The 27,860-nt window shown below is 40.8% G+C and overlaps 2 protein-coding genes across 6 annotated transcripts; one reads left to right on the top strand and one right to left on the bottom strand.

Annotated features, from left to right (window-relative positions):
* tacc1 (transforming, acidic coiled-coil containing protein 1) lies at positions 1 to 27,588 on the top strand. Of its 4 annotated transcripts, none has more exons than XM_042501617.2 (14): positions 1 to 160; positions 13,639 to 13,748; positions 17,278 to 18,682; positions 19,239 to 19,280; positions 19,681 to 19,744; positions 20,910 to 21,099; positions 21,685 to 21,749; positions 22,158 to 22,295; positions 22,420 to 22,496; positions 22,624 to 22,667; positions 23,794 to 23,957; positions 24,053 to 24,159; positions 24,264 to 24,384; positions 25,190 to 27,588. In XM_042501617.2, exons 1-14 carry the CDS (start codon positions 90 to 92, stop codon positions 25,253 to 25,255), a joined length of 2,664 nt encoding a protein of 887 aa, XP_042357551.2. In that variant the 5' UTR covers positions 1 to 89; the 3' UTR covers positions 25,256 to 27,588. The 4 variants fall into 4 exon arrangements, with proteins under 4 accessions (XP_042357551.2, XP_042357560.2, XP_042357532.2 ...); XM_042501626.2 differs by lacking the exon at positions 1 to 160 and adding an exon at positions 6,882 to 7,059; XM_042501598.2 differs by lacking the exon at positions 1 to 160 and adding an exon at positions 11,654 to 12,196.
* Positions 624 to 6,794, bottom strand: aggf1 (angiogenic factor with G-patch and FHA domains 1). Of its 2 annotated transcripts, none has more exons than XM_088085868.1 (15): positions 6,611 to 6,794; positions 6,164 to 6,357; positions 5,874 to 5,973; positions 5,231 to 5,430; positions 4,858 to 4,989; positions 4,526 to 4,726; positions 4,244 to 4,313; positions 2,940 to 3,048; positions 2,671 to 2,722; positions 2,486 to 2,587; positions 2,232 to 2,397; positions 2,008 to 2,087; positions 1,788 to 1,915; positions 1,596 to 1,695; positions 624 to 1,508 (listed from the first exon to the last, which is right to left on the bottom strand). In XM_088085868.1, the coding sequence occupies exons 2-15, from the start codon at positions 6,347 to 6,349 to the stop codon at positions 1,254 to 1,256; spliced, it is 1,881 nt and encodes a 626-aa protein (XP_087941994.1). In that variant the 5' UTR covers positions 6,350 to 6,357; positions 6,611 to 6,794; the 3' UTR covers positions 624 to 1,253. The 2 variants fall into 2 exon arrangements, with proteins under 2 accessions (XP_087941994.1, XP_087941987.1); XM_088085861.1 differs by lacking the exon at positions 4,244 to 4,313 and adding an exon at positions 3,226 to 3,676 and having other exon boundaries at positions 6,611 to 6,793.
* Positions 27,589 to 27,860: the final 272 nt, after the last annotated feature.

The raw sequence follows: 27,860 nt of genomic DNA on the forward strand, positions 1-27,860 counted from the left end.
AGTCTCAGAGGAGTGTTGGAGAGTATGCCTGCTAGCTAAAGGACAAACTGGTGGTGGTGTCTATCCATCGACTGGAAAGAGATATCAAAATGGGAGGCACTATAAGTCAGAGGAAAGGCAGCAAGCGAGGCAGCTTGAGGAGTCACACCAACAGCGTCACGTGAGTCAAATCACTCGCTTGTTTGGTGCTGATTATACAGAAAATCTAATGTCACTTAGTCTTGATTTGTTGCTTTAAAGCTTGTGTTGCTTATAGCTGAACTAATGATGAATGATGTGTTTGACCTCTCTCACATTACTAGTTAATATGCGTGAAGTTACATGGAGTTATACTAATGCAGTAGCACTGAGAATATGAAACATATATTACTGTATTACACTGAACTACAGTACTGGGCGTTTATCTAGACTTGCATTCTTTTTCCATTTGGCGTGACAGTGGCCTCTGTTCAAGCATACACTCGCACACACATGCAAATATTCACACACCCTCAAAATGCACCCACAGATAAAGACTGCATACAGACAGACTGCCAAACATGTTTGCTTACTGGCTTTGACACAAATTTGTGGATGTATCACCAATGACAATAATAACACGAGAGAATCGAGCAGAACCAAAATATTGAGCATGTTGAAAATGTTTAATGTGCAATATTCCTTTTTTTGCCATTGTGACTGCTTCAGCGTGATCAGTTACAGGTTTGTCCCAACATATCTACAGTTGCCTCGTCAAAGCATGATCTCATTGTGAGAAATAAAGCTTCACTGTGTCAATATTTGCTGGAGGCGATTCATGTCCTCTTTGTTTCGGGAGGTGCAGTGGCAGCTCAGCCTTCTGTAGGCTGGACTTCAGACACATTGGACCGTGAAACACACACACACACATACTGCTGCTCTTAAGAGTGTAAACATTTCAGATAATTCACTTATGGAAGAGAAAAAACATATTCTACAACCACAGGTAGTGACTTTTACAGATTCTGTTAATGCACAGCACTGGACAACTGTTTAACAGTGTAACATGATTGTGGTCCCGTTCTGATCTCTTCATATCAAGAGAAAACCAATTCAGATTCTGTTAGTTGCTGAGGTCTTCGGCAATGTTTCCTCATGCTGAAAGCTGAACAAAATGGTATCACTGCTCACTGTAATTTACAGACAGTGTATCACATTTCCTAAGAAATTAGAGAAGCTCTTTGCTGATCAAACCTCACAGTTTTTAATTCCACAGTATATTCACTCAGTTATTCCTAACTTTGGTTGTCTGTATCAACACCTGCTTGTGTGTTTGTTGTCTCAGTCTCTTCTCCTCTGACCCAGGCTTTGGGCGATTTGGGCTTCTGTGTTTTAGGTGACAGCATGTCAGGTTGGCATGTATCCGCAAATCTCTCACGTGCTTTCTCCCAGTTCTTCTGGGACTTTGTTTTGGTCATGGAGACAGTGTCAAGAGACATGGCGGCACCGGCCCCCAGTCCTGACTGGGACTTTCTGATTTTCAGTTCAATCTGTGGAGAAAGGAATAAGAAAGAAATCAAATCATGTTGCTTCAGTCAAAACAGAACCTGTCAGTAGACATAGCCAGATCGTCCTACCGGGTCTTTCATTCCAGCTCCCTCTTTGCCCAGTCCCTCTCCTTTCTTCCAGCCCATCTTCTCAAGCATTTTCCGTCCTTTATTGACTTCACTGATCTCCCTTTGAGAAGTCAAATAAGATGTGGTACGTGATTCTCACTTTGTCCATTATTTCCCATCTTTAGCAAAAACACTTAAGGACAATATACTTACTGATGAACAGAAGCAGGCGCGTCATCTCGTTGAAAAACACCTTCGCTGCCGACCGTCTGTCGTCGAGACTCTGCTCGGTCCATGTATCTAGGGTTCCTCAGGGATTTGGCTTCCTCATATTCACTGCTCTGTTTACAGAAAAGCACAGAGCAGACTGGCAGCATAAAGAGAAGAAGGAGGTTTAAAACTTACACTGGTTGCTGCTCGTCCTCACGCTCACCTGCAGGCCGTACTTGGCCTTCATCTGCTTCAGCTCCTTTTGTCTCAGTGCTTCCTTGTCCTCTTTGCTGAGAGCAGGACCTTTGAGAAAACAGCACATTTTCCACTCTAAAATCTTTCTTTTCATACTTTTTTACACGTGTAGGCTCAGCTGTCACTGCTGTTTCATAAATCTAACGGGAAAGATGTTGTTCTGTGAACGTGCTTTCTCCAGGGATGGCTCACCTGTGTTCTCCTCTCTCCTGTACTTGCTGAGGTGAGCCATCACCTGACCAGGCTCACAGCCATCACAGGTGTCAGTGCCCGAGTGGATATGAAAGGAGAGTACAGTCTCTCCCATCTTCACCTCATCACCGTGCATCAGTGCGTGTGGCTCACACTTTGTTTTGGGCTGCAGCAGAAAGATGCATTGATGACGTCACTGTTGGGGTGAAGTTAGTGTTTTATTCAGAGGCAAAAAACTGAGACGAAATATTAACCTGCAGGATCCTGTTGCCATTGATGACCGTTCCATTCTGGCTTCCTTGGTCCACCAGCATGTAGCTCTGCTGCTCCTGGTCAAAGTACACCTCTGCATGGAACTGAAACCAACATAGTTCAGTTAGAAACATCAACTATACAAATGATATGAAAATCACTGGACAAAAGTACAAGAGATGGGCACCTTGCTAACTCCCATTTCTGGTATTCGGATTGCATGGTCCATATCCTTCTCTCTGCAACAGAAAGACAGCAGGTTGTCTTTGTTATGACTCACAAGAAGTCTGTTCCTGGTATTTTCACTAAGTGAGACAGTACATGCAGTCTTGCAAGGGCATTTATTTCTCAGTTCTTATTAAATCCAAGTTATTCTTTCTTTAGTACTGCAGCCTCAGCACTCATGCCCCCCCATGTGGGGACCCATTCTAAAACAAGACAGAAAATAGCACAAACCTGCCAATGGAGGCTGGAGAGTCGGCTGTGATGATGAACAGAGTGCCCACCTGCAGCACTGGAGATCTGACCACTGTCACTCTTACACAGGGCGGCCAAATGTCTCTGGCTGTAAGAAAAATACACCCATTGCCTTGTCATTGGAACACGGCAGCCTCAGAGAGCTGCGGTGTTAGGAACAAATGACAGGCGATGATCAAACCAGCTTCAAACAAATTTGCTTAAGAAGTAATCTTGAAGATGTTTACCCTGACCAAGCTAAGAATTCAGCGTGTTGTCCTCTCACCTTCATGACTCTGAGTCTCCATTTCTGACTCTTCTTCGCTTTCCTTGGAGGAGGAGCTAAGAGATGATGAGAATGAGGGAGTGGACTCCCACTCCTCTCTCTCTGACTCCGTGATCTCACCCTCCTCTGGTTCACTATTACCCTCTGAGTCATTGCTGCGAGGCGGGCTCTTCTTCTTCTTCTTCTTCTTCTGCTTTTTTGACTTCAAATTTTGCCTTTTCTTACTTGACCTACTCTTCTCATCATCATGTGAACCGCTTTTCTGCTTCTTCCGCTTCGAAGATTTGTCACTCTGCTCTCTGTGTTTGGAAGAGTCTTTTCTTTGTGAAGCCACATCTGGACTGCGAGACCTTCGCTTCAATTTTCGTGATTCTGTGGTCCTCTTGGTTGTTTGCTGTTCAACCCAGTCTGTTTCTTCTTCTTCCAACTTCACCTCATCAAATATGAGTTCCTGTCATCAGACAGTCAACAGTGACATTACTGTCTCCACTGATGTTCGCTGACAGGAGGCAAGATGACTTTGTAGAGCCCATGACCATTAAATGTCTGGCACTGTTTTTGTACATGGTTTCAGTCTTCAAAGACAATTTACTACAGAGGGTGGCCGTTTTTTAAAATTATTTGTAGTTTATGGCAGTGTAGAGAGTACCTAACAACCATTTGAATAGTTTTCAAATGAGACAGACAACTGTTTGATATCCTACAATATGAAATGATGATGAATGCTTTATGGTTGAATAACTATCTTCCACTTAGGCTTTACATTTTTAGTTTTGCCATTGTATTATTAATTATGTTAAAACGTCACCACTTCACTGCTTGATATACAGGCCCAACAGTGTGAATAATCACCTCATATTCAAAATCTTTAAATGATTTTTGAAATTTATTTAGTTAATTTATTTATTTAGTATTTACTCCTCCTATTGTGATGGCAAAACTACTGAACTAAGGCCCACGCTAGGAATATCTTGAACTATTCTTTTAAATCACTTTACAGTTGATAGTAAAGATGTACCTCTGTGGGAAGCAGTATTCCAGAAAGAAGAAATCCTCATTTTAGCCAATGTGTTAGTCACCTCTTGCACCTAGGTCAGAGGATAATCTTTTAGTCAACTAGCCTCAAATTTAAACAATAAGAAAACAATAAGAGCATTTGAAGACTGAAACCAATTAAGTCACAAGTATTTAAAAACATCACATATTTTGAGGGAACTACAAAGTCTAAAGCCAGTTGTCAGCCACTAAGTATAAAATGTATCTATATTATGCACAAATAAAATACCACATCGTTACATACCTTATCATCCCGGTGCAAGATTTTCTTGGACCCTTTTTTAAACTTGCGGCCCTTCTTTTCACCCGTGCTCTGGTCTTGGACAGGCTCTGCAGCAGTCTGTGCCACAGGCACCTCAATCCTGGAATGAAATTGGTATCGCCCACTCTCTGCATCATAGTAGTAGTATATGCCTGTGTTGGCATCATAGTACAACTGGCTGGCCTGCACAAAAAAAAAAACATTTACATGATCAGAGGACCGGTAAAAAATGTCTGTCCGGGAAATACATTTCTTCTAAATTAATGCTACTATAGAAAGCCTAATTTGACTGGAAAAAAATGTGTTTGACGAACCGAGTCATAGTAAAAGCCTGTGCTGTGGTCATAGTACATCCCAGTAGTCTCATCAAAGACAAACCCAGTCTGTGTCATAGCCTCTTCTGCAGTGGCCCTCAACATATCAGCTATAGATCCTCCATCACCCTCCTGAAAGAGACAGACATTTCAGTTCAACAAATTCATCTCACCCATTCAAAAACATCTCCTTATTTCAGTATTTAGGATTTGGGTTCATAGAATCAGCCTATTGGATTGATTAGTTAAAAAAATAATAAATAAATTCTAATTCTGCTAATTATTTATTTTTTGGCTATCTAGATGTAAAAAGATGCATTTGCACTTACTTCTGCTTAGTAACTTTTTAATCAATTTTTTTATTCAAACAAACCTCTGTTGTGACAGCAACACTGTCATCAGGGTTAGGTTGAAGGTTAGCACCAGCAGCTGCTGCTGCTTCATTTGGTGTTGACCCCTCTGCTGCCTCACTGCCATCAGCTGCATCCACCGCTGCTCCTGTGTTCAGGCCTTCCTGAGTGTCTGAGGCCTCTGTGGTCTGAGAGTAGCCTCCATAGTAGTAGTTGTAATAATCTGAAAAGGAATAAAAAAAAAAAACTTTACTTGCTTTTTCTACCTTCAAACTTGTTTTTAACTGTTTGTAAACATTAGTTTCTCAAATAGTTTGAACGCGTTTTTTCTTTAAACATAAGTATAAAGAATGTCATTAAAAACATCCTGTTGTATGGCTAAAAAAAGCCAGGACTTACTAATAAAACACATACATACAGCATATATGAAAATTAATAAATAAAGACATATAGATATAAACTACACCCCACAAAACGACCAAACAAAAATTACTCTTCATGAGACATAGCAGGATTTAGGGTCAACTTGAATTTCATTTCTTTTAAATAACAAATAAATCTACCTTTTACCTTGTATCTTTAATAGTTACTGTTACTGCTGCAGCTCTCAGATTACGTGAAATGATTATCTAAACTTATCCAATGTTACATACAAGATTAACACACCAGTTTCTGTCCACACATGTTCTTCTGTTTGGGTTTCACTGTCCACTCTGTCTTTTTCTTTCTTCTTACGTTCATGAATCTCTGCACTCAGCTGGGCCACCTGGAACAGTAAGTGTGACTAAATTTAATTGGCAAACACCCACTGTAATAACACGATAATGGGAGATCCAGAAGATCAGACTGATTTCATTCAGGGTTCCCTGCAGTGTTTATAGCTAATGTGGGCCACCTCCCTAAGTAAAGACCACCTGTATTGAGGTCACATGGCCATCGTGTTTGTATGCACTGACCTGTTTTCTCAGGTCCTCGTTGTAGCTCTCTGTGCTCCTCTGTAGTCTTTCCGACTGGTTCAGTTGTTTCTGTAACTTTGACAGCTCTGCTCTGCACTCGTGGAGCTCCTGCTTCAAAGTCTCCACTCTCAGTCGGAGCTCAGTCTCTTCACACTTCGTGTCTGTTTCTCCATTTTCGCTCTCCATTAGTTCACCTGGAGACGTTAACAGTCAAGTTTGTAACGGATAGCAGCCTCGGAGTATTAGCCACAGAGGCTAACACGACTAACGTTATCTGTTTTTGGCGGTAGATATTTAAACAGAAAATAAATAGCAAAACCGACACTGAAATGCCGAACCGACTACAAACTGTGTAATACAACACTACTATTAAAAAAGAGCGCAGATGTGTGAATTAAAGGCGGACCCTGACTGTGCTAACCTGGCTAAGTTAACATTAGCTCTTACCGTTTGCGTCTTTTTCGCCTCCTTGGCAGTGAATTTCCCGTCAGCACGGCAAATGAACCGACCTGAAAGTTGAGAATAAACATTTTGTAACTCCTCTGTATTTCCGACACACCCGGGTACATGTTTTGATTAGTATTTGACAGTTACAGTGATAACCGTGGTAATGTTTACTGTCCACCCTGTTCACAACCGCCATGTACTAAGACTGGCGACGTCACAGCGGAAGTACTTCTTCTTCAGGGTTGGCGGGCTTGTTTTCCTCTTTCACGCAGCTTAAAGAACTTCACTGCCACCCGTCGACTATTTTAGTAGCTTAAAAGTAAAACCTAGCATGAAGTTCATTTATTTTTCACGTTTTGACGTATTCTTTCGTCAAATAACATGCCCTTAGCTTCATACTCTTTGACTATATATGGTTTCTGGGTCGACACATTTCACAATGGAGCTCGGTAAGTGTCAGAAAACAGCACACAGTGCTCCATCTGCTCTCACCTTTCACTAATGTTTTACAATTCACTCTAAAAACGTGGGCCTAACTACAGAGGAGTGGACAAGAGACACTGAATAACATTTCCTGCAGAAAAAAAGTGATTTACGCTGGCATGCTAATTAGCTTAATTTTTGTGCAGCATTATCAACATTTAAAAACGTCACTAATTTCAAAATATTTTATGTCTTAGAGCCTCTTTATGAGGCAGTCCAGTGTCACAGACGTGTCACTTTCTTCAGCAGTCACTGGCTTACTCCCTGCCATTTGGTGTTTATTACATCGCTTTTGGCTACTCTGAGACTGTTGGCAGGAAACTGCAGTAAGACTAAACCACAAGTTTTTTGTTGCAGCTGCAGCTTTTTCTAATGATGTTTGAATCTGACAACCCGATTTACATTGCAGCTAATTTAAAATGTGTTTCTGTCTAACTGTTTGTTTAGTGACTTGGAATCAAAACGGGATTAAGTTAATTGGCTTTTTGGCTTAAGAGAGTCTTGAGTGAAAGTGCACACATTTGCATGCTAAACTTTGCACAATGTGCTCACTGCAAGTAGAATGAGGACTGCGGATCAGTGGACGCAAATGTATGTATGAATGTGATCAACAGAGGGCAGTATTGCATTAGGTTGATTTCATTGGTGTGGTTTATGTTGCAGCTCTACTCAAAAGTCTGATGCATTTTCTAACCCATGCGTGTTATCACGAACAGCCACATTTGATCAGTGCGCAGTGGTGAATATTATGAATTGAGTATTCATTATAAGTTATATTAAAATGAATAGGCCTCTTTATACTTGCATAATGCATTATGTAACTCATAAACTATGTACTGTACGTCATCACAATGCACATTCATATGGTTTGTAGGTGTGTAATAATAAGCATGTTGAATTATAATTGAAGTTGTACTGCATAAACTTGTGTCACTGTCACATAATAGATTATTTAAATTGATGATGCTTATTGCTCTCAGAATATTTTATTTCAGCCATATATGTTTCTTATTTTCTTACTGTTCTGATCTCAATATGTGTTTTCACCACTGGATGTCACTGCAACGTGCTGAATTTACAATTTGACAGCACAGAGTGGAGCTGAGGTGAATAAAGTGATGTATGAGTACTTTTCTGACTTGAGAAGGTAGTTACTCATCTCTGGCAGGATGTGGTCATAACTTAAAGTCAAACGAGGCAACTGCTGGTTGATGAATGTTCTTCTCACATTGTGCAGTTTATCACTGTCCATATTTGCTCCCAAAGGGCTGATATTTTCGTTTACCTCACAGGCAAAAGTCAGTTGTTGCACACATCATCAACGCTCCACTTGCCCTTCCTCTTCCTCATATGTTCCTCAAACACACACATCACTATTCTTCTTCTTGTTCACATTTTGATTCACTTCCTTCCTCATTGTGTCTACACGTATTTCAGTCTCCAGTGGAAGGGCTGTCCACTATTGTCCTCTAAAAATGTAACACAGTCTCTATTTATAGAGGGGTGTATTTAAAATATGACACTGGAGACATGGTGTAAATATATCATGTGCAAATTATATATCTGCATTCTTTCAGACACTTGAGCCATGAAGTTACAGTGTAGCTTTGTCAGAAAAATATTGTTACTGGATGTTAAGCCTGACATGGAGACAAGGCCAGAGTTGTTTTCCTTGCAGTTTTAGTGACTTTGCTCTTCAAAAATGCCTTTTGGGTTCCTCCCACTGTGTTTGAAATCTGAGTTCTTTTTAGTTGTGTTTGGGTTTTGGTCGGGCGTCATGCTTCTTGGCATGACCTCTAGTGGCTGTAGCTGTGGTGGTGATGGCAGAATGGTCTTTTATCTGGAGACACACACACAGCTGCCTCATGCTAATGTTTATTGATGCTATTTTTAGACAAGAAAACAGGCATTAAGTGAGGACAAATGGTTTGTTTTTAAAGGAGTGGGAAAGGAGGTGATGCTCAGTTCAGGTTTTTTAGTGTGTTTATTAAAAAAAACTGGCAAAGAATTGTTCTGATTTTATGTTTGGGATGGTAATAGGAACCCTTCCTTATGTAACCCACTCATCCCCGGCTACCATGAGTCTAAGCTGCTCACCATTTAGAAAAACAGAGAATCCATGGAAAAAAAGAGTTTAATGCACTTTCCACGTATAAACATCCATTTATTTTGGAAAAAACAACCTCCTCAGATGCACGAAACACACGCACACACCCACATACACATTCCCTTTAAGGTTTCACATGTTGTAGCCTTCTTTATTAATCAAATATGACCTCCGTGTTGATCAAGGATTAATAACAAGGATTAGCACTCATATGAAGACGGTGCTGTTATGCTCTAATAGCTTGATCTATTGAGGGTGTCCACCGTGGCTCAGTGATTCAAGAATAAAAAAGCCTGGTGCTTTTGCATACAAACATTTTAGGGACAAAAAAAATAATACTAACCCCAGAAAAAGGGCACATTGTCAGTCTCTTTATACTACCCCACTTGACCAATACAAGCAGGGATCCTCCTCACCCCCACCCCAGTCTGAAGCCCCACCAGGCTCAGATGGTAAATAAGTGGGCAGAGGACAAACTCCACCCTTTCTGGTAAAGTGTGGAAACTCTGAGCCTGAGTGAGGCACGTGTGTCTCTGCTCCTCCATTGGAATTTGGGAGGAGTTTAGCTGCCGCATTGCCAAACCAAACCTTGGAGGAGTTTCTGGAGAGGGAGTACAGTATTAGAAAACAGTACAAAGAGGATGCATTAGCATGTTATGACAAGACTCACAAATTGAAATAAAAAAAAAATCAGAGATATCCCCAGATGTAATTGAAAAAGCACAAAAGCTGTGTCCATATTGAAACTCTGATTTCATTTTGCTTTGAAAACTTGCACGTTATAATGGCAATTGTTAGACTTAACAACTGATAACCTAACTGTCATTTCCACAAAACCATTCACCTTTAATAAGAATAATGCTGATAATATTTAATAATAATGATAATAATAACCTTTATAAATAAAGCACTTTTCAAGAATTTACAAATAGAATTAAAATTAAAAAAAAAATAAAATAAAATTAAGCCACTAAAACAACAGAAAAAGTGAAAGAATAAACTAACCAATAACCACAAAGTAACAGTGAAATGAAAAAAAATGCAACAGATAAAATATGCTACACCTACAGTGACAAATGGGTGACATTATTGAAGTGCATTTTAAAAAAGATATGTATTAAGAAGTGACTTATAATTTGTTTCTGATTCTCCCAGCCATAGATCCTCAGACAGGACGTTCCACAGTTGGGTGGCCCTGACTGAAAATGCCCGGCCACCTTTACTTTTGAGTCGGCGCTTAGGAACAGCCAGCAGAGCCCTGCCTGAGGATCTGAGGCTGCACTCTGGATCACAGGGGAGCAGCAATTCAGTAATATAACTAGGAGATAATTGCAGACAGGGAGCCAATCTGTTCTGTAGAGTCAGTAGAGACTTTGGAGAACCAGCTCATGCATGTTATGGGACATCTAGCCCTTGGTTTCTAACAGATTAGGTTACATAGACGTTCACTAGTTAAGGATAAAGATCTGAATCTCACTCAACATTGATAATAAATGATGTGTTAACAAGCAACATGTCCGCATGGGAGCAAGTATCTAGAAAGCAACAGGCTGGGTGAGGATGGAGCTGTGGGGAGCGCAACTGTCAGAGGTGCCACTTAAAAAGAGGCATCATCATGTACGATTGTATCCCTGAGGCCGACCCATTTTTGAGGGCGATACAACAAGAAAAAGCATCCTCAATTGTATCAAATGGAAAGCTGTAAAAGTAAAATTTTAATAGCATCATCAGCATCATCTGTTAGTAGGAGATTAAGTCTAGAGTTGTTTCCATAAGCTGTTATTCTTGCTCTATTTGGAAAGATATCTGTCGCTACTGGTGGCTTTGGTACTTTTAGCAGCATTTGTTGTTTAGAAAACAGTCTCAGTATTTCAGACACGCATCATGCGTTATGTCATGCCTTCTTTTCCTTAACAACACTCAACAATATGTACTGGTGCCAGATGCATCAGTGGGTTTTTACCATCCATTAATTAGTGCATTGAGGGCAATAATTCTGCGTCTGTTTAGCTGTCTGAACTGATGCGGCAGACAGATTGAGTCCAGCCAGGTAGATCTCCTGGGGCTATCTGACAGAACTGGTTCCCCTGGTCATGCATGCCTGCCACTGGATGGAAGAAACAGTTAACTGTTTAACAGCCTGGGGGAGCAAAGAGGTCTCTAGATCCAACCCCACATTCCTAACTTCTCTCTGGGTTATTAAATGTGGAGCCCCAACAGTCCAGCTCCTCCTCCTCCTCCACCTTCTGTGTTTGTTTTTGACTCCCTCCTTCTGCTTCAGAGTGGAAGAGCGGCCTGACAGGACCGTACCATTCTCTAACCACGGGGGAATTTATGTAGTTGAGTAACCAGAAGCTGCATTTATTTTCAGAGCTTCAAGCTTCCTGCCTCCCCCCTCAGTTTTTTTGTCAGTGGACTTGCTCGAGGTGGAGAGGAGAGGTTGGGAGGGGGTGTTCAGCAGAGGAGAGACTGAGAGCAGCATTTTGAAACCCAGCTGATCAGAGCTGTGGTATTCTGCGACAGAGGCAGGGGGAGAGGGAGCGTGACTGGAAAAAAGAAAAGAGAATAGAAAAGAAAGCAGCTGCAGTCTATGATTTTAAGACGGAGAAAATTTGAACAGAAGAGTGGAAAAGAAATGTGTCCTTCCTTTCATGGGAACCTGGAAACTCATGTGAAGAGAGAGGCTCTGTGGAAAGATGTGAGAGCTGTTGGCAGGGTGGAAATCTGAGAGAGAACCACACAGAGAAGGATCAGAGAGGATCTGGAAACCAGTCCAGAGTGTCCTTTGAGTCGAAAGAGGGTTGAAGAACCCCCGTGGAAACAGGAGTGATGTCTTGGCTGTCACCCGTGTCATGGGCCAAATGGACGTGGACGGCGGTGCGAGGGGGAGAGGAGGATGAAGAGGGGCAGGAGGCCAGCGAGGAGAGGGAGCAACGTGGAGAGAGTAGAGAGGAGGAGGAGGAGGAGGAGGAGGAGGAGAGATCTCAAGGCTGCAGGCAAGTGTTGTGCTGTAGCCCTGAGACTTTTGACACTGTGATTCACAGTCTGGACTAATGTAGTGGGCATTTTCACATGTGTGTTCATGTGTGTGTCCACCTGTCAGTTTGGGGATAAGGTTAGATTACATGAGCTGATGAGTGAAAAGCAGGTGTCTTATCTGCATTTTTTTCACATGCAGAAATGATAGTGTGATATGTTGTCGTGCAGCGCTGACACATTTCTGGTGTGTCTGCGGTTTAGGCCGTCACAGTGTTTGAGCTGAATGTTTTTCTCAGCCTCACAGGCACTACATCCTCCTTTCTCTGTGGCCTCACAGAAATAACACACTGCAGTCAGGTACAGTTTAGTTTAATGATGTAATCATTGCTCACTAACATGACACATGCTCAAGGCATCAAGACCTTATTGTCTGTCTTTGCTCCTCGTGTCTGCTTTGATGACCATATTATCTTTGCCATTGTTCCAAGTAAAGATTCACAACTATTGACTAGATAATGTGTCATTAGTTTACCTTAAATCCCAAGATCTTTGTTTGTTTACTATCCTAGCAGTTATCTAACCAGTCACATTAATGTCTAACACTGTGATGTGGCTACTTGATGTAATCAGATAAAAAAACTGCTGGTCTGTAATGAAAGTATATCACAGATTGTATCCAGTTGCAATGTTCACATTTTGTTTTAAAATAGATACATATATAGTTTGTATGGTGTAGCCTCGTACTCATACTGTGTAGTACAGCTGCGAAGATGTGACAGGAAAGAGTGGGTTGTCCTATTTTCTCTGTCTTTCTATCTTTTGCTTAATCTTTTTCTTTTATCTCAATTACTGCCATGAATCAAATAGTGACAAGTGTTGCCAAAGCACAATGTCCAAGGAGAAAGTATATGGCATAGATGGATTTGGGACAGTAAAGGCCTTCAAAGGCACATTGAAGTCCTCTTTGCACATGATATATAATACTAGAAACATCCAAATATGTATATGGTATTCAGTATGAGTCAGATTTCTATCCAAAACAACACTGACATTTTTGTAGTATCATTCCTAAGATCACTTTGCTTTTTTTATGCAAAAACTAATAGCTGTAGCCTCACAGGCCTCTAAAAAGTATTGAAATAGAACACTAGAGACAAACATCGCTCTTTGGTTGAAGTGCTATGATGACGGTCACACAATAGGAGGGAGGGAATACAAATTTTTAAAAATGGCATATTTCCTTATACTTGCACATATTGCACATTTCAGTGTAGTTCTGTTTATGCAAGTCCTCATTCACAGTGCTGATTCAGCCCTCTGCTTTTGACTGTACATAGCTCCACTATTTATAATGCGTTCCCTACTCCTCAGTTATGTAAGGATTTTTCTGTCCTCCTGTTTTCTTATGTTTTGAATGTTTGGAAAGTTAATGCTCTCTCTCTCTCTCTGGCCTCCACAGCTCTGACTCAGAGGGTCATTTTGACACTCCTGAGGCAGCAACTCCTGTCCGCGCCCCTCCGACCTTCCCAGGAGAGCTGGAGAACAACAATACTGATGCAGACAAAACAGGTGAGGCCACTGCTGAGCTAATAACAAAGAAAGAGAAAGATAAGAAGAGGCAGTCGGCATACTGTTCAAGACGTAAACACACCGCACTAACACCTCTTGGTAGCTGAAGGTTCTCATTAACATTATAAATAAAGAACACATCAAAAGATTTTCAGGTACATGGCACATAATAAAGACAGAGTGCCATTGAAGTTGCCATGGAAACAAGAGTCTTTTGATGTTGCTCCAAACCTTCAGACATCATGTGTGTGTGCATGTGTTGTCATTGTCAACAATAGGAAAAAAAAATCATTTTCATGATCATTCATAATCATTTTAAATAGCACATCTGGGCAAATATGAACTCCACTACTGTGTCTGAACTGTGTGCGTGGCGTATCAGGTTCAACGCGCCAGGGTAATTGGATACATATGCAGTCTGAGTGTGTCAGGAATGTACCTACTGTCTGAATTTAGCTTTAAATTGTACTTTATGTGTCTTTTTTAACTATGAGTGCCATCCTACAAATGTGTCTTGTTGCAGTGTTTTATAACAGGTACCTAAGGTAAATAATACCTAAGCAGCAAAACATGTCCTGCATGCTTGGTATGTAAGCTGGTATGCAAACTAAATATTGGGTGGGTTTTGGGTGTGATGATGGGGCTGTCATTGTCATTTGAATCACTGAAAGGAGGAGCCTACAGCAAAGTGTGGGAATGGCCTTTGCTCTGGAATTCAACAGGTTCAACAAAGGCTTTCACCCCATTTTGTATTGGTAACTGATAGAGGTCACAATGAGGGGAGTGACTGAACAGAGCTTGTTATCAGGCTGAAACCATCATGCAGCTCACTTTTTAAGGAGCTTTTTAGGAGACCACATGTTGACATGAGGCGGTTGCTGTTTTTTTTTTTTTTAGAATGAATCTTTCCCGTAGAACAGCTTCAACAACATTTTCCTAAAGTGTACATTGTGAAGGTCAACCAGTAAGGAGCGAGGAGGGAGTTCACTTTTGTGTCAACCACAAACACCCCTCCCCGCAGCTGTGAATGAGGAAGTTCGAATCCTGGCAGGCAGGAGTTAAAGTGCCTCTAGAAACTTCTTTGAATGTAAACAGGCTCATGGCTGTGTTTGTCTGTGCCCATCCAAACTCTCCATTACTACATCAGCATCAGTATATAAATGATGACAATTTGTAAATATTTAATAGATAGTTCAAGACAAACCTAAGAAGGCAGCTAATATTAAAAAAAAAAAAGCTGTATGTGACATTCAGAGCTAATAATTCCTGCTGCGTTAAAAATTAAACTTGACTGCAGTCGGAAAACCAAGATGTCATTAGCAATACCAGTTCTTGCCATGTAGCTTTTGTAGTTTGCACATACAAACACTGTAGCAACACGTCCAGAGATAGATGTTGGACAGTACTGTGTGTATGGCTGTTTTAATGAGACACAAATAAGACATAAGTGTTAATAAACATTTTAATACTGCAGCTTTCACTGTTTTTTGGAAGTCAGGGTTGGTGAGTTTCTCCTGACTTTCTGAAGTCTGACTTCATTAGACATTCTAGTATTCAGACTTCCCCGTGCAAATAGAAGGGGATTGTGTGCACACAGCTCTCAACATGGAGGTGACTGACTCGGCAGCTAGTAGCTAATGGTGCCGACTCAATAAACAGTGCTAACAATAGCAAGAGTTCTGACAGAGCCAACGATGTTAACGTGAAGGGGAACTGGTGGGTAAGCGTTACCTTTCTGCAATAACACCATTCCGTCACTGTTGGTCAGGACGGCATTACCAGTGGTAACCACCATATAAGGGTAGTGCAGCGCAGCGATGATTAGCTAGGCAGTGGGATACACACACAGGGATATACATGCACTAACATGCACGTGTAGCTGGACCGTCTACCACAATAACAAACAGAGAGGCTCCGATAATAAAACAAACAGAGGGACTATCACCTCATTATCTACTCAAGATGCCATAACTCCACTACATCACATAGCAAATACTTGTTTAATGCTATTTCAACAAATTGAAACCTGGAGCAACATCACTTTTGTTGTTTTAGTAGATTTAGAAATTTATTTTTCAAAAGCTAGGGAAAAACATCTAGGGGGACAGAAAAACAAGGTAGGGAAAAACTATATTTCTTAATATCATAATTATGTATTTGAAATTATGTTACAGAATTGCCTTCCCAGGTTATTCACATGTTCTTTCTTTTTCTTTGTGTGTGTGTGTGTGTGTGTGTGTGTGTGTGTGTGTGTGTGTGTGTGTGTGTGTTTTCTGTTGTTTTTTAAAACAATTTTCAGGTAATTTTTCTTGTACTTTTTACTAATTTCTTGCAAATTTTTGGGTTATTTTTCTTTCATTGCTCATAGGCTTCTTTCCATATTTTTGTCAGAAATTAAGCCAATTTGCCTCAGTGTCAAAGGGTTAAAAGTCTAAATGTTTCATGTGGCCTCTTGAAATTGATTATACTACCATATGGATACTATGGATAGAAATATCCATCTATCCATCCATCCAATGCATGAAAGCATTAGACATTTGGCTCGAATAATTACATATACAATTCATCGTCTATATTAAATGTTTTGATTTAAAAACACTGGAAAATTGTTTGAAGTTCAAGATTATCATTAATACAATGGTATATATATAGATGTGGTCAACCTAAAACATTTTTCACCTTCAAGTGAAGAAGGGTGTAATAATAAAATGGTTAACAAATGCAAAAATGGTAAGCAAATGCAAAAATGGTAAACAAATGCAAAGCAGGCACTGCAGCTAAGTGAGATTCATCCCTGCTGCAACACACTCTGCCTTAAAAAAAAAGCAAGAGTGAAAGAGCAAAAAGCGATTCATATACTCTTACTGAATATGCATGTTGGTTTGGGTGTTTGGACAGACATGTTGGACTGCAGGAATACTATGAAAATGACACTCTGGTGACATGATTGTGGAAGTAGGTAGAAACACAGCAGGCTGTGCTAGTCTCCTAGCAACATAATATTACATGAATATGACGAGTATGAGTCAAGTCAGTTTTATTTATAAAGCCTATTATTACAAATCAGTTTGCCTCAGGGGGCTTTACAGCATACGGCATCCCTCTGTCCCTAGACCCTCACATTGACTAAGGAAAAACTCCACAAAAAAACCCTATGGCGTACAGGCATACTGTAACATGTCGATGTGTCAAAGCGTCCCCTGGAGACAATCATTATTCCACAACAGCCACTGTCCCTGTAGTCCTCACCACAGTGCAGAATTAATCATATAGCTCTCTTTTTTTCCCTTTTTTCTCTATTTTCTAATGCACTGCACGATTTAAATGTCATGGCCCTTATAGTAACACATTGCCATGGCAACAGCAGCAATTGGAGCAGTTGGCTGGCCATGAACCAATCAGATGTCACCTACATTTGAGTTCAGATTTTGATTGGAGTGATCATAGGGGGACGAAGTATGCATGTAGTTTTAAATTTTGCAGTTTGAAAATGTTTTATGGTTAATCCTGTTTTTTTTCTCTTCTTTAGATGTGGATCAGGAGGAGCAGCTGATAGTGACTGCGCCTGTTTGGGATCAGGATATTTTGCTCGGCCACAACATGGGACAGGATGAGCCTGTGGCCCCCATGGGTGGCCCACTGGAAGTAAACATCAGGACCATGGAAGAAGAACAAACAGAAACAGAGAAGCCTCCAGAAGCCTTGGGCTCTGTGCCTGTCCCCGCTGCTGTAATGGAAGCGCCTGAAGTGACTAAATGCACAGAACCATCCCCTGAGCCACCTCAAGCCCCAGATCTGGTTGCGGATCCTGTCCCAAATATGGCTCCAGCTCCAGCTCCAGCTCCAGCTCCAGCTCCAGCTCCTGCTCCTGCTCCTGCTCCTGCTCCTGCTCCTGCTCCTGCTCCTGCTCCTGCTCCTGCTCCTGCTCCTGCTCCAACCCTAGAACCAGACTCAGTCTCCATCAGCGAACCTACAGTCAGCCCAGCTCCAGAGCCCTCTGAGCAGAAACCAGAACCACAGTACAATGGCCTCGACCAGGCAGAGCCTACTAAAAAGACTAAAACCAGCAAGTCTAAACCTCCCCCCTTGAAGGTAGAGGCCTCACTAAATGAGCTCGCACAAACAAATAAGGAAGAGGAACTTCCTGTTCCCAAGGCCACTTACAACTTTGACCCCAACAAGCTGGATGACAGCTTTAACCCCTTCACCTGTGGCGGATCCAAAATCCAGAACTCTCCTCCACCATTTGGTGCAAACTCTCTGCCCAGACTTGAGCCACTCGGTGGCTCCCTACCTGTGTGTGAGGCAAGCTTAGCAGCTCCAGCAGAGGCAGATGTGATGGAGCCATCATCAGAGGCTAAGCCTGTGATGCTGGAGTTTGGTCTAGACGAGGGGACAGTCAGCAAGCCACCTCCAAGGAAATTAGGTGGCAAAAAAACAATCAGCAAACTCACAGCTAAGAAGCAGAAGGCTAAAGCATCAGGGGCTTCCTGCAAACCAGAACCCACAGTGTCAGAAACAGATTCCCAACCAGCCCCAGAACCAGTTTCAGATCCTCTTCCAGAAACTGCTTTGCCAGTTTCAGACTCTACCGCTCCTCTGAACATTGACGATATTCCTATTCCTAAAACGGGAACATATAACTTTGATCCCAGTCAGTGGGACGACCCAAACTTCAATCCGTTTGGTAGCAATAGCAAGATGAGCGGCTCCCCGGTGCTCCCCAAGAAATCCTACAGTTTTGACCCAGACAATTTTGATGACTCCATGGACCCTTTCAAACCCTCTAAAACCTTAAGCACAGAGGACTCGTCCAGTAGCCCGCCTCAGCCAGAGAAAAAAGTGAAAGACGGAGGCAAACAGAAAGCAGCACAGCCAGCAGGGGAGAAGAAAGTGAGGCAGATTCCCAAGAAAAGCAAAGAGAGGACAATCACGTAAGTCCACAGCAAAATGAAAACATTCTTTCCAGCTTCAGGAGTTTGAAATTTTGAGCTTGTAACATTATCCCCAATAAATAAAAATTCAGATTTCAGTTTATTAAATTTATACATGGCCATGTTAGGTTTAGACTCATTCCACTAAGCTTGCTCTTTATTTGGCTGGATGTGTTTACATTTACATCCTCAAGTGGTTGGATGCCCACCAAACAATGCTTTGAACACATGCCAAACACTTAACACTGCATACTGGTCATTGAAGCAATTTCCACAGGTTATATATAGGCCCTTAAAAGTGCTTGCAGCTGCAGTGGTTTGGCGTAATTTCAGCTTTTCCAGGTCTGTCGGCATCTTGTGTTAATGCTCAGCCTTTAAACTATCTAACATGCTGAGCAGAACACCTTCAGTCACTCACACGCTCTCCTTTGTCTCCTCCCTCCTGATCTGTTCTTCATTCCCTTAATCAATATCTCCTTCATCCTTCATCCTTCCTCCTCTTGTCTGTTACGCAACCTCCCTCCCCTCCAACCTCTGCTTTCGTCCACTCTATTAGCTCCAGGACATCTGAACAAGCCAAGTTTCTCTGTTTTCTGTTGTAAGTACTCTCACTATCGGCGCTCTCTTTCTTTCTTTCGTGCATGCTGGCTTCCCATTTTACTTTCATCGTGACATGTGCTGTGTCAGAACGGATTATTGAAAGAGCATGTGAGGGAAATAATACTCAGTTTCACCTCAACTCACAAGGCCATACATCATCCAAGTTAATTTGTCCTGTCTTGTGATCCCTCCAGAAGTTGGTCAGCCTATGAATGGTTATACTAACTATACTAGCTATGTATGTAGCCGTGTTGTGGGGCAATGCAATCAGCTCAAAACGCATATAAATGCTTGCAGCTCTATGGTTGTAGAAACAAGAGGAAGATGTGTACAAGGATCACTACATTTGGATCTATATATTCTGACACTTGTACTGGTGTAATGTGCTTTTTTTGCAGGAATTCCTGTAAAGTTCAGAAATATGATGAGAGCCAGTCCCTGGTGCTTGACGTGTGCAATCAGGTAATGTTTTGTCAGCTGAAATGGTTCACCTCACTGCAGTGACACTGCAGCGTCCATTATTAAGCAGCTGTCTAACCCCTCTGCCTCGCCTCCTCTCTCTCACACACACACACACACACACACACACACACACACACACAACACAATATGCTGTGACACAAGCTGACAGGAGTATCAGCAGTGACTCCAGCTCTGCAGTGCTGGCCTGGCACGGTGACAGATCTGTGACTTAACACTCTGCAGTCAAATATTTGTCTGCTGCCCCTGTGTGCCCTCAACATTCACACCTCCTCCACCCTGAAGAGATATTGTCAAGATGTTGTTTAATGCCAGAATTTCCAAGATGACTTATTGTTGCAAAGTTTGTCAAGGCCCACTGATGTTACCTTACATAAGACATAAGAGCAACTCCACCAGCATAGTGCAACATGAAAGGTTCCAAGTTACGTTCGATCTTTGGGATTGTTGTAAATGATACTTCTGTATGTCTTGAGTAATGCAGTGTATTCACATGTTCATGAAATATTTCAATGCACAACAGTTCATATACACTTTCCTAAATGTGAATTCAACCCTGCCAGTCATAAAGATGCTTGGGCAGAAGTAGTGTTTTGTGTTGTATTTCAACATGGGTCAGTGGTTGGGTTTAGGCAACAAAACTGCTCGGTTAGGGTTAGGAAGAGATTGTGGTGAGCTATAGACATGTCCACTCATGGGACTTAACAACTGATGAAACAACTCAACGTTAACTTTTACTTTCACATGGGACACGAACACCTGTCTCCAGAGTCAAAGTCCTATGCTGGTTGGACCAGTCTATCCTAAGTAAACTTTCTCGGTCTTTATACTACGTGCATTTTACTGACTGCCTAATAATGACACATATGGGCTCACATTGGAGTTAGCTGAAAGCCTGAAGAGTCATATAGAGATGCTAAAGGGTGCATTATGTGACTGTATCTGATGCTGATGGCCACTTCTCAAGCAGTGTTTTTTGATGCCCTGGGAGAGAGACATGGTTAACTTTCTTATATAGAAACTGTTTTTAGTAAAGCTGCTGTAAGGAGTTATATAGTGTATTTATAACTAGTTCTATTTAATATTTGATATCTAAGTATAAAAATCCCATTATAATGTGGTTCCTGTCTTCTGCCATTGACTCCAGGAGGAGGACGAGGTGGTGGCTCAGACCCCAGAGATCTCTCAGCGAGTTCATCACGCAACTGACGAGGAAAAGCTTGCCTCCACTGGCATTATGGGCCAGACAACAGAAAGCCAAGAGGAGAGGGAGGAGTCTGAATGCATCAAAGCACCTGTGAAGAGTCAGCCAGTCAGTGATATATCTGTCATGGATGGTATGTTTGTATCATCAAACTCTATACTGTTTGTAGAATTTAAAGCAGTGTTTGGTGTTAAAATTTAGGGGTTAGGGGGAGGTTAATGTTAAGTCATGCTAAAGGCAACACTTTTTTCTCTTCCCATATTATCTGTAATAAACAGCACTAGTAGACTACATAGTTCTTTTGATTGCCATAATGTCTGGTCTCTTTTTTCCACCCCTTTTAAGTTAATGTGATGTATATAAGTTAATAGTATGTTATAGGATACATGAAAATTGTATGCAAAAGGCATGGTGTTTCAGCATGCTCAGAGAGGGGCCAATTCCAACACTGGAATGAAGTGGAAAACGTGAACAAGGAGAGCGGTTCAGTTACATAATTTTCTCAACTTCTGTTGGTGTATTGCGCTCTGCAGTGCCCCAAGAATGTGTCAGACTTTATGAAGGAATAAAATACAGCATGCATGCTCAGCAAAAGCTTGTCCTGGATATAAGAAAGTTATGAATGTGACGCTGAGGAACAAATACTTCCCACAGTTGTGCATTAAAAACCAGTCTGTGTTAGTGGAGCAAACATAACAAGTTTTTTTTCTCCTCAAAGTTCCTGAGACGAAGATTGCAGATCACTTGGACGAGAAGGACACCTGCAGTCTGAAAGATGATATCGTAAGTAGACTATAAGAACTAAGGGGAGTGAGCAGTATGAATATTTAAACATGACCGGCTTGTTTTGCACCAGCTGCTCTTTATCTCAGTTGGGAAGACCCATAAATGGAGTCCTACTTTTTATGTTTTCATAATGGTGTGTTACCTAGCTCAATGGCAATTTTTGCTACAATAATAATTTACTCTAGTTCACACGCACTGTATTTGTCTGAAATTACCACGCTTGTTCCTTCAGGTTATACAAATATTTGATTAATAAAATCAACACATGAGTGAGTAGTTTGCCCAGAGCGCACCTTAAGAAGACATCACTTGACCTGACAAGTCATAAGGAATTTGCTTTCACAAATAGTTAAGCTTGTTAATATTCTCATTAGCTACACTGTGTGTTTTCCTCATGTTCCACAGAGTGAGATACCCATCACAAACAACCAAACAACAAAGCTAACCAGCATTGAGGTCCCAGACACAGCAGCGCTGTCCCAGGACAGCATACCTCTGAGTGAGATGGACAAGGCGGCAGTGCTCACTCTGATCAGAGAGGAGGTACGTTACTACCACACACACTCACAGAAAGACACCACTCATTTCATAAAATGAACCTGATGATGATACATTTCAAATGATTAGATCTGAGTATTTTTCTCTTCATGCCATGTCTTCAAATCAGATCATCACTAAAGAAATCGAGGTCAATGAGTGGAAGAGGAAGTATGAGGAGAGCAGGACTGAGGTTATGGAGATGAGGTAAGAAGTTTCACTGTTTGTCTTACTTCACATTTAAAAATATGACAAGCCAGATGTAGAAAAAAGGTAAACAATTTAGAGAAACAAAGCTGACAAATGGTTGGCCTTCCACTTTTTATCTTGACAGGAAAATAGTTGCCGAGTATGAGAAAACAGTTGCACAGATGATTGGTAAGTGGCCGCCACCTGGTGGTGGTTTATATTCTACATGGGTTTGACTGTTCAACAGGCTCAACAGTTTATTATCACTAGATTGCCATTTTAAGTAGCATTTGTTTTTCATGACTGCTTACATTCTGACACCTCCATGATACACTCATTTTAGAGGCACAGTTAAACTAAAACTCAAAAATGCAGATTTTTCCTTTTAGCTGCAGTATTATTTATCAACTTAGATTATTTTAGTGTGAGTTGCAGAACTTTATTGGTCGTAGAGATGTCTGCCTTTTCTCCAAAATAATGGAACAAGATGGCACTCGGCTTGAGGTGTTCAAAGCAACAAAAATACATTTGAAAAACTCAGCATCAATGTTTCTTTCCGGAAGTCATGACCCGGTTTCTCCAGATAATCCACAGACCTTGTTGTGAGCAGTTTCATGTAGAAACTATTTTCTTTCTAACTAAAACCCACCAACTGTATCACAGTGCAGAAGAAAGTGTGCATCTACTCAGGGACAAGAGACTCGTGCACATGAGCGCTTGAGATGTAAACATTAATGGCGTCCTCCTCAGCTGAGCTGTGACATTAGCTATGTCAGTGGTGCAAGGTGAGCTAGCAGCAGATTCACAGTTCCTTCTCCTCACAACATTTAACCGCCACAGGCCAACTGCCATCTAGTTACATTTTATCAAAGAGATGGCAAACACCTCTACGGCCGATATCTCCATCACTCAGAAACTCACACCAAAATAATGTAGATTGATAAACAGCAATATAGAAAACTGTCCCCATAAGAATGCATCACTTTACACTGTAATTAAATATGTCCTTGAGACAGTTTATTTCTCATCTTTATTCTGAGTGTTTTTTGTAATGTGACTGCAATTAGCCTACAGATCCAAAACAGTGGAAGACATAACACTGCTCTGATACTGCATAACTGCACTGTCTTTGGACATCTATACAGTTCAATAGTATACATTACTTTATTTTGTTATTTTATCTGGTGATGTGCCCACATTCACTTAAGAGTTGTGTTTGACAAGGTTGCTGTTTCTGTTCAGTGTTTAAAATGTGGTATACATCTAGCCCTTACTTCCTTCATATCTTACATTTTGCCTCGTCTGTTGGTTGCAGAGGATGAGCAGCAGCAGAAGTCTCTGTCCTGCAGTAAGTCAGTCAGGCAGTTGACCCTAGAGAGGGATCAGGCCATTGCCGACCTCAACTCCGTGGAGCGCTCCTTCGCTGACCTCTTTAGGAGGTATGAAAACATGAAGGGAGTCCTGGAGGGCTTCAAGAAGGTCAGTAAAGCTCCAGTATGAAGACGATGAGGTGTTGTCCAGCCCACTACCACATTATAGCCATCACTTTATATTTTCTACATGTATCTCTCTAGAATGAGGAGGTGCTGAAGAAGTGTGCGCAGGACTACCTGATGAGGATCAAGCAGGAGGAGCAGCGATACCAAACCCTCAAGTTGCACGCTGAGGAGAAACTGGACAAGTAATTTTTAATCCTTAAAAAACAAAAAACATTTGCGTGTCATGGCTAGACAGAGCATCTCATTTTCACAATCTATCTTGTCTCCCTCACTTCCTGTCTAACAGGGCTAATGAGGACATAGCCCAGGTACGTGCCAAGGCAAATGCGGAGAGTGTGGCACTGAGTGCCAGCCTGAGAAAGGAGCAGATGAAGGTGGAGTCACTTGAAAGAGCTGTCCTTCAAAAGGTAGGATGACAGCAAACTTGATTAAAATTGATTCCCTGTGTTACTCTGTGTGAGAGCGAGAAAGGTCAGCTGAAAAAAAACACTCTGGATAATTGAGGTTAAAAGCCCTCTACTGGGAGAGTTCTCAGTTTGTGTGTTTGACTTCAATTTTCTAAGTCAGAAGTTTAGTAAAAGTTGCTAAAGACAGGCTTGTCTAAAAATAGAGATATTATTATCAAGTGAAATGTGGTATGTAGGTATTATTACTGTAAACAAATAAGATTTTATTTGTGTTTTTCAAAGATAAGCTCGTAATTCCCGCAAAACCCAAGGTTTCCTGCCCCTTCTTATTGTCTTTGTTCTGGTCGGTTTTCTATTGAAGTTTAGTTTAAAATGATTAATTTCTCTTCCTATCCAATTGTTGTCAAAGACATTTTTTTCTTGTTTTAAGCAAAGAGATCCAATATATTTTTAAAGCAAAATCCCGTCTTTGTGGCTCACAGTTTTAGAATTCAAATCAATGGTGTTAACTTACAGTGATTCTGTAAGTGTTTCATTTTAAACCATTTGTAAAATTACTGTAAAGTACTTCTCAATGGCATTCAGTTCATTTTATTAATGCAAATATACCAACACACTGGCATCATATCTAACACTGGAGGGCAGTGTTTCACTTGTTAAAACCAGATTTGGTGATCAATGAAGGCACAGACCCTCATTACTAATCCCGGAAAATAAACAAGGAAGTGAGAGATGAAAAATAACTGAAAGATATATTTAACTTCACCTCTAATTATTAAACCCTCTTCCACTCTGTCTCTCCCAGAATCAAGAGATCGAGGAGCTCACTAAGATCTGTGACGAACTGATCGCCAAACTGGGAACAGAATAAGAGGCCTTTAATCAAACTTCCACCACAATATTGATGTAAATACTGTACACGCTCACACTTCAGCACACATCGACGGTTTCTTTCTCTCTGCTCGTACGTTTTTTGAGAATTACATTTGAAATATAGAACGTTTGCTCTTTTCAGACTGAAATATGAAACCAGAGCAATAATTATTCATAGTGTGAATCATGCTGTGGCAGTAGACAAAGCACAATGTTATCATGTGGTGTGCATACATTATTTTGAAGGCAATTTATTGATCCTTGGTTAACCCTTAGTGACCCACCACAGACTAATTTTTTGTCTCTTTTATGCAGGGACTGGTAATCTTAAGGGAAAAATAACATGTTGCCAGTATGATACATAGAAGTGGTATACATCATCTGAAATTGGGAACCTGAAGATTAAATTTGAGCTCTGTGATTATCCCTGATGTCACATTAGATCATTTTAAACACTGAGGCCAAGCTTTAGAATATTATCTTATTACAATAAAACAGCTGCTATGGGGGCTAACATCACCATACATACCCAATTTATGCAATTCCAGGACTGTTTAGGAACTATGCACAAATATTTAAAAACACTTTTTTTGTAATGGGACAAAATAAAAATATATATACTGCCTGCAAAAAAATGCATGGTTTATGCCAAGAACTGCACGGGATTTGCATAAAGTGGGTGTGTCTATAAAAGGGAGATTTGTGGGTTTCCATAGAACTCGTTTTCATTCTGTTATCTTGAAGTGAGGTCGTGTCAGTTGGCAATCTTTTGCCAATTTAACCCGTGTCCCAACAGGCCATGGTTGGTTCGAATGAATGCGTTCTAAATGAAGCGGTTCTCCAGTTTCACATGATATCACTTTCATGCTGGCTTACAAAATGAGCACGCTACGTCCTCTTACAGACAGTAATGTTGGCTGAGATTGCCGGCATTCCTGCAGGTTTCTTAGAGTTAAAGGACTTACAGTAAAGGCTCATTTTGTTTTTCATAGCTGCATCAGTTTTTAACTGTTGATCACCTTCTTTGAAATGTTTGTGTAAAAATGCATTCGTTCTATTACAAAGAATCTCTATTACCATCCTAAACAGCATGTTTAACACAAAACTGTGGGAATTACAGTGGGAACCAAGGGAACGACAACGTGGGCACACAGCAAAGATCTTCTTTTAGCACAGTGCATCTGCTCTGTAATTAACTGTGTTGATGATACCGTGTTCAGAAAGGACAAATCTCTCTATTGAGTGCCTAAACTCATCATAGTGTATGAGTTCCCCGGCTTATAGAGTTTTCTTGCTGCCATTTCTTTTGTTCTGTTTGCGATCTCCTTTTATCAGCAAATGAACTGTAAGTAATATTACTTAAGTTGCCTTTGAGTTTGTCTGACATGGTAACATACAACATACAATGTGTAATGGAATCCTCAGTTATGCAGTTTTAAGTTAAACCACAAATTCATTTACATTTTGCCTACCATCAATCTCCTGGATTGTTCAATATGAAGAGCACTTAAGAGAATCTTAAATTCTGTTCAGTAATATCTTATTCATTTGGTTTGACGGTGATGGGTGGAAATTAAAGTTTAGTTTAGTGAAACTTAAGTAGTAAAAACTTTGCTCTAATTATACTGTAATACTAAACCACGTGCCATGTTTAATTTTCTCACTCTGCATGTGAGTGCTGGAAAAATGAGAAGCCCATTCTATCGTTACCATGTAGGTATTTTCAGACTGTATTCATATTTTATGTGTGAGCCCAAATGCTGCTGGTGTGCCTTTATTTTGTTTAGTTTGTAAAAATCCTTCATGCAGTTGTTTCCAAACTCTGTTGCCAAAGTGTACTGACTGTATATCTTTCCTGGACAGCATTGAGCTTAAAAAAAAGGGTTTGCGGTTGCGGTGAAAGTCTGTGTTTTGGTGAGCACAAAGTTCATCATGTAATATGTCTTCATCGCTAACATCAGCATTTTCTGTTCCGTTTGAACCTGAAGGAGCGCACAAGTGCATTTGTGGTCAGATGTGTTTCAGATATATTATAACGGACGGATTCTTCTGTGAAAGCTTGGTTTCACATCAGCACAATCAATTGCCAAATGTCCTTGTATGTAAAATGACGTGAGTTTCAGTGACTCTGTGTCCTGCTGTTGTGGTGTTATGTGAGTCTGAAGGTGCTTTTCGATGCAAATCCATTGTTACAGTACAACATGTGTAAATTTTATACTTTATGAAAAGAATATTGTTGCTAATGTTTGTAAAACTGAAGAATTAAGTATACACAGATTGTATGTTAACTGCTATATTTTGTGCATTCCTGAATAAATGGTTAAGATTTAATATATTTCCTACTTTGCTTGAATCATTCAAGCAGAGCACATGACAAATCGGAAACACTTGGCATCTTTGTTGTTTCTGAGTGATGGACATAAACAAAAGCAAACTCTGCCATTGTTTATCCCTTCAGGGAAAGAAAAGCCAAGTTTCATCACTGTTTTTATGCTCTCATAGCCAATGTCTTGTTGCAGTTTACCAAACATGTCGTTAGTGGTATATTGTTTGTGAGTGAACAGGCTGTAGTCTCCACCAGCAGTGGAGTCACAACAATGTCG

Source organism: Plectropomus leopardus, chromosome 2 (assembly GCF_026936395.1).
Source record: "Plectropomus leopardus strain MGB_pleo_1.0 chromosome 2, ASM2693639v1, whole genome shotgun sequence".
In the NCBI taxonomy this organism is placed as follows: Eukaryota; Metazoa; Chordata; class Actinopteri; order Perciformes; family Serranidae; genus Plectropomus; species Plectropomus leopardus.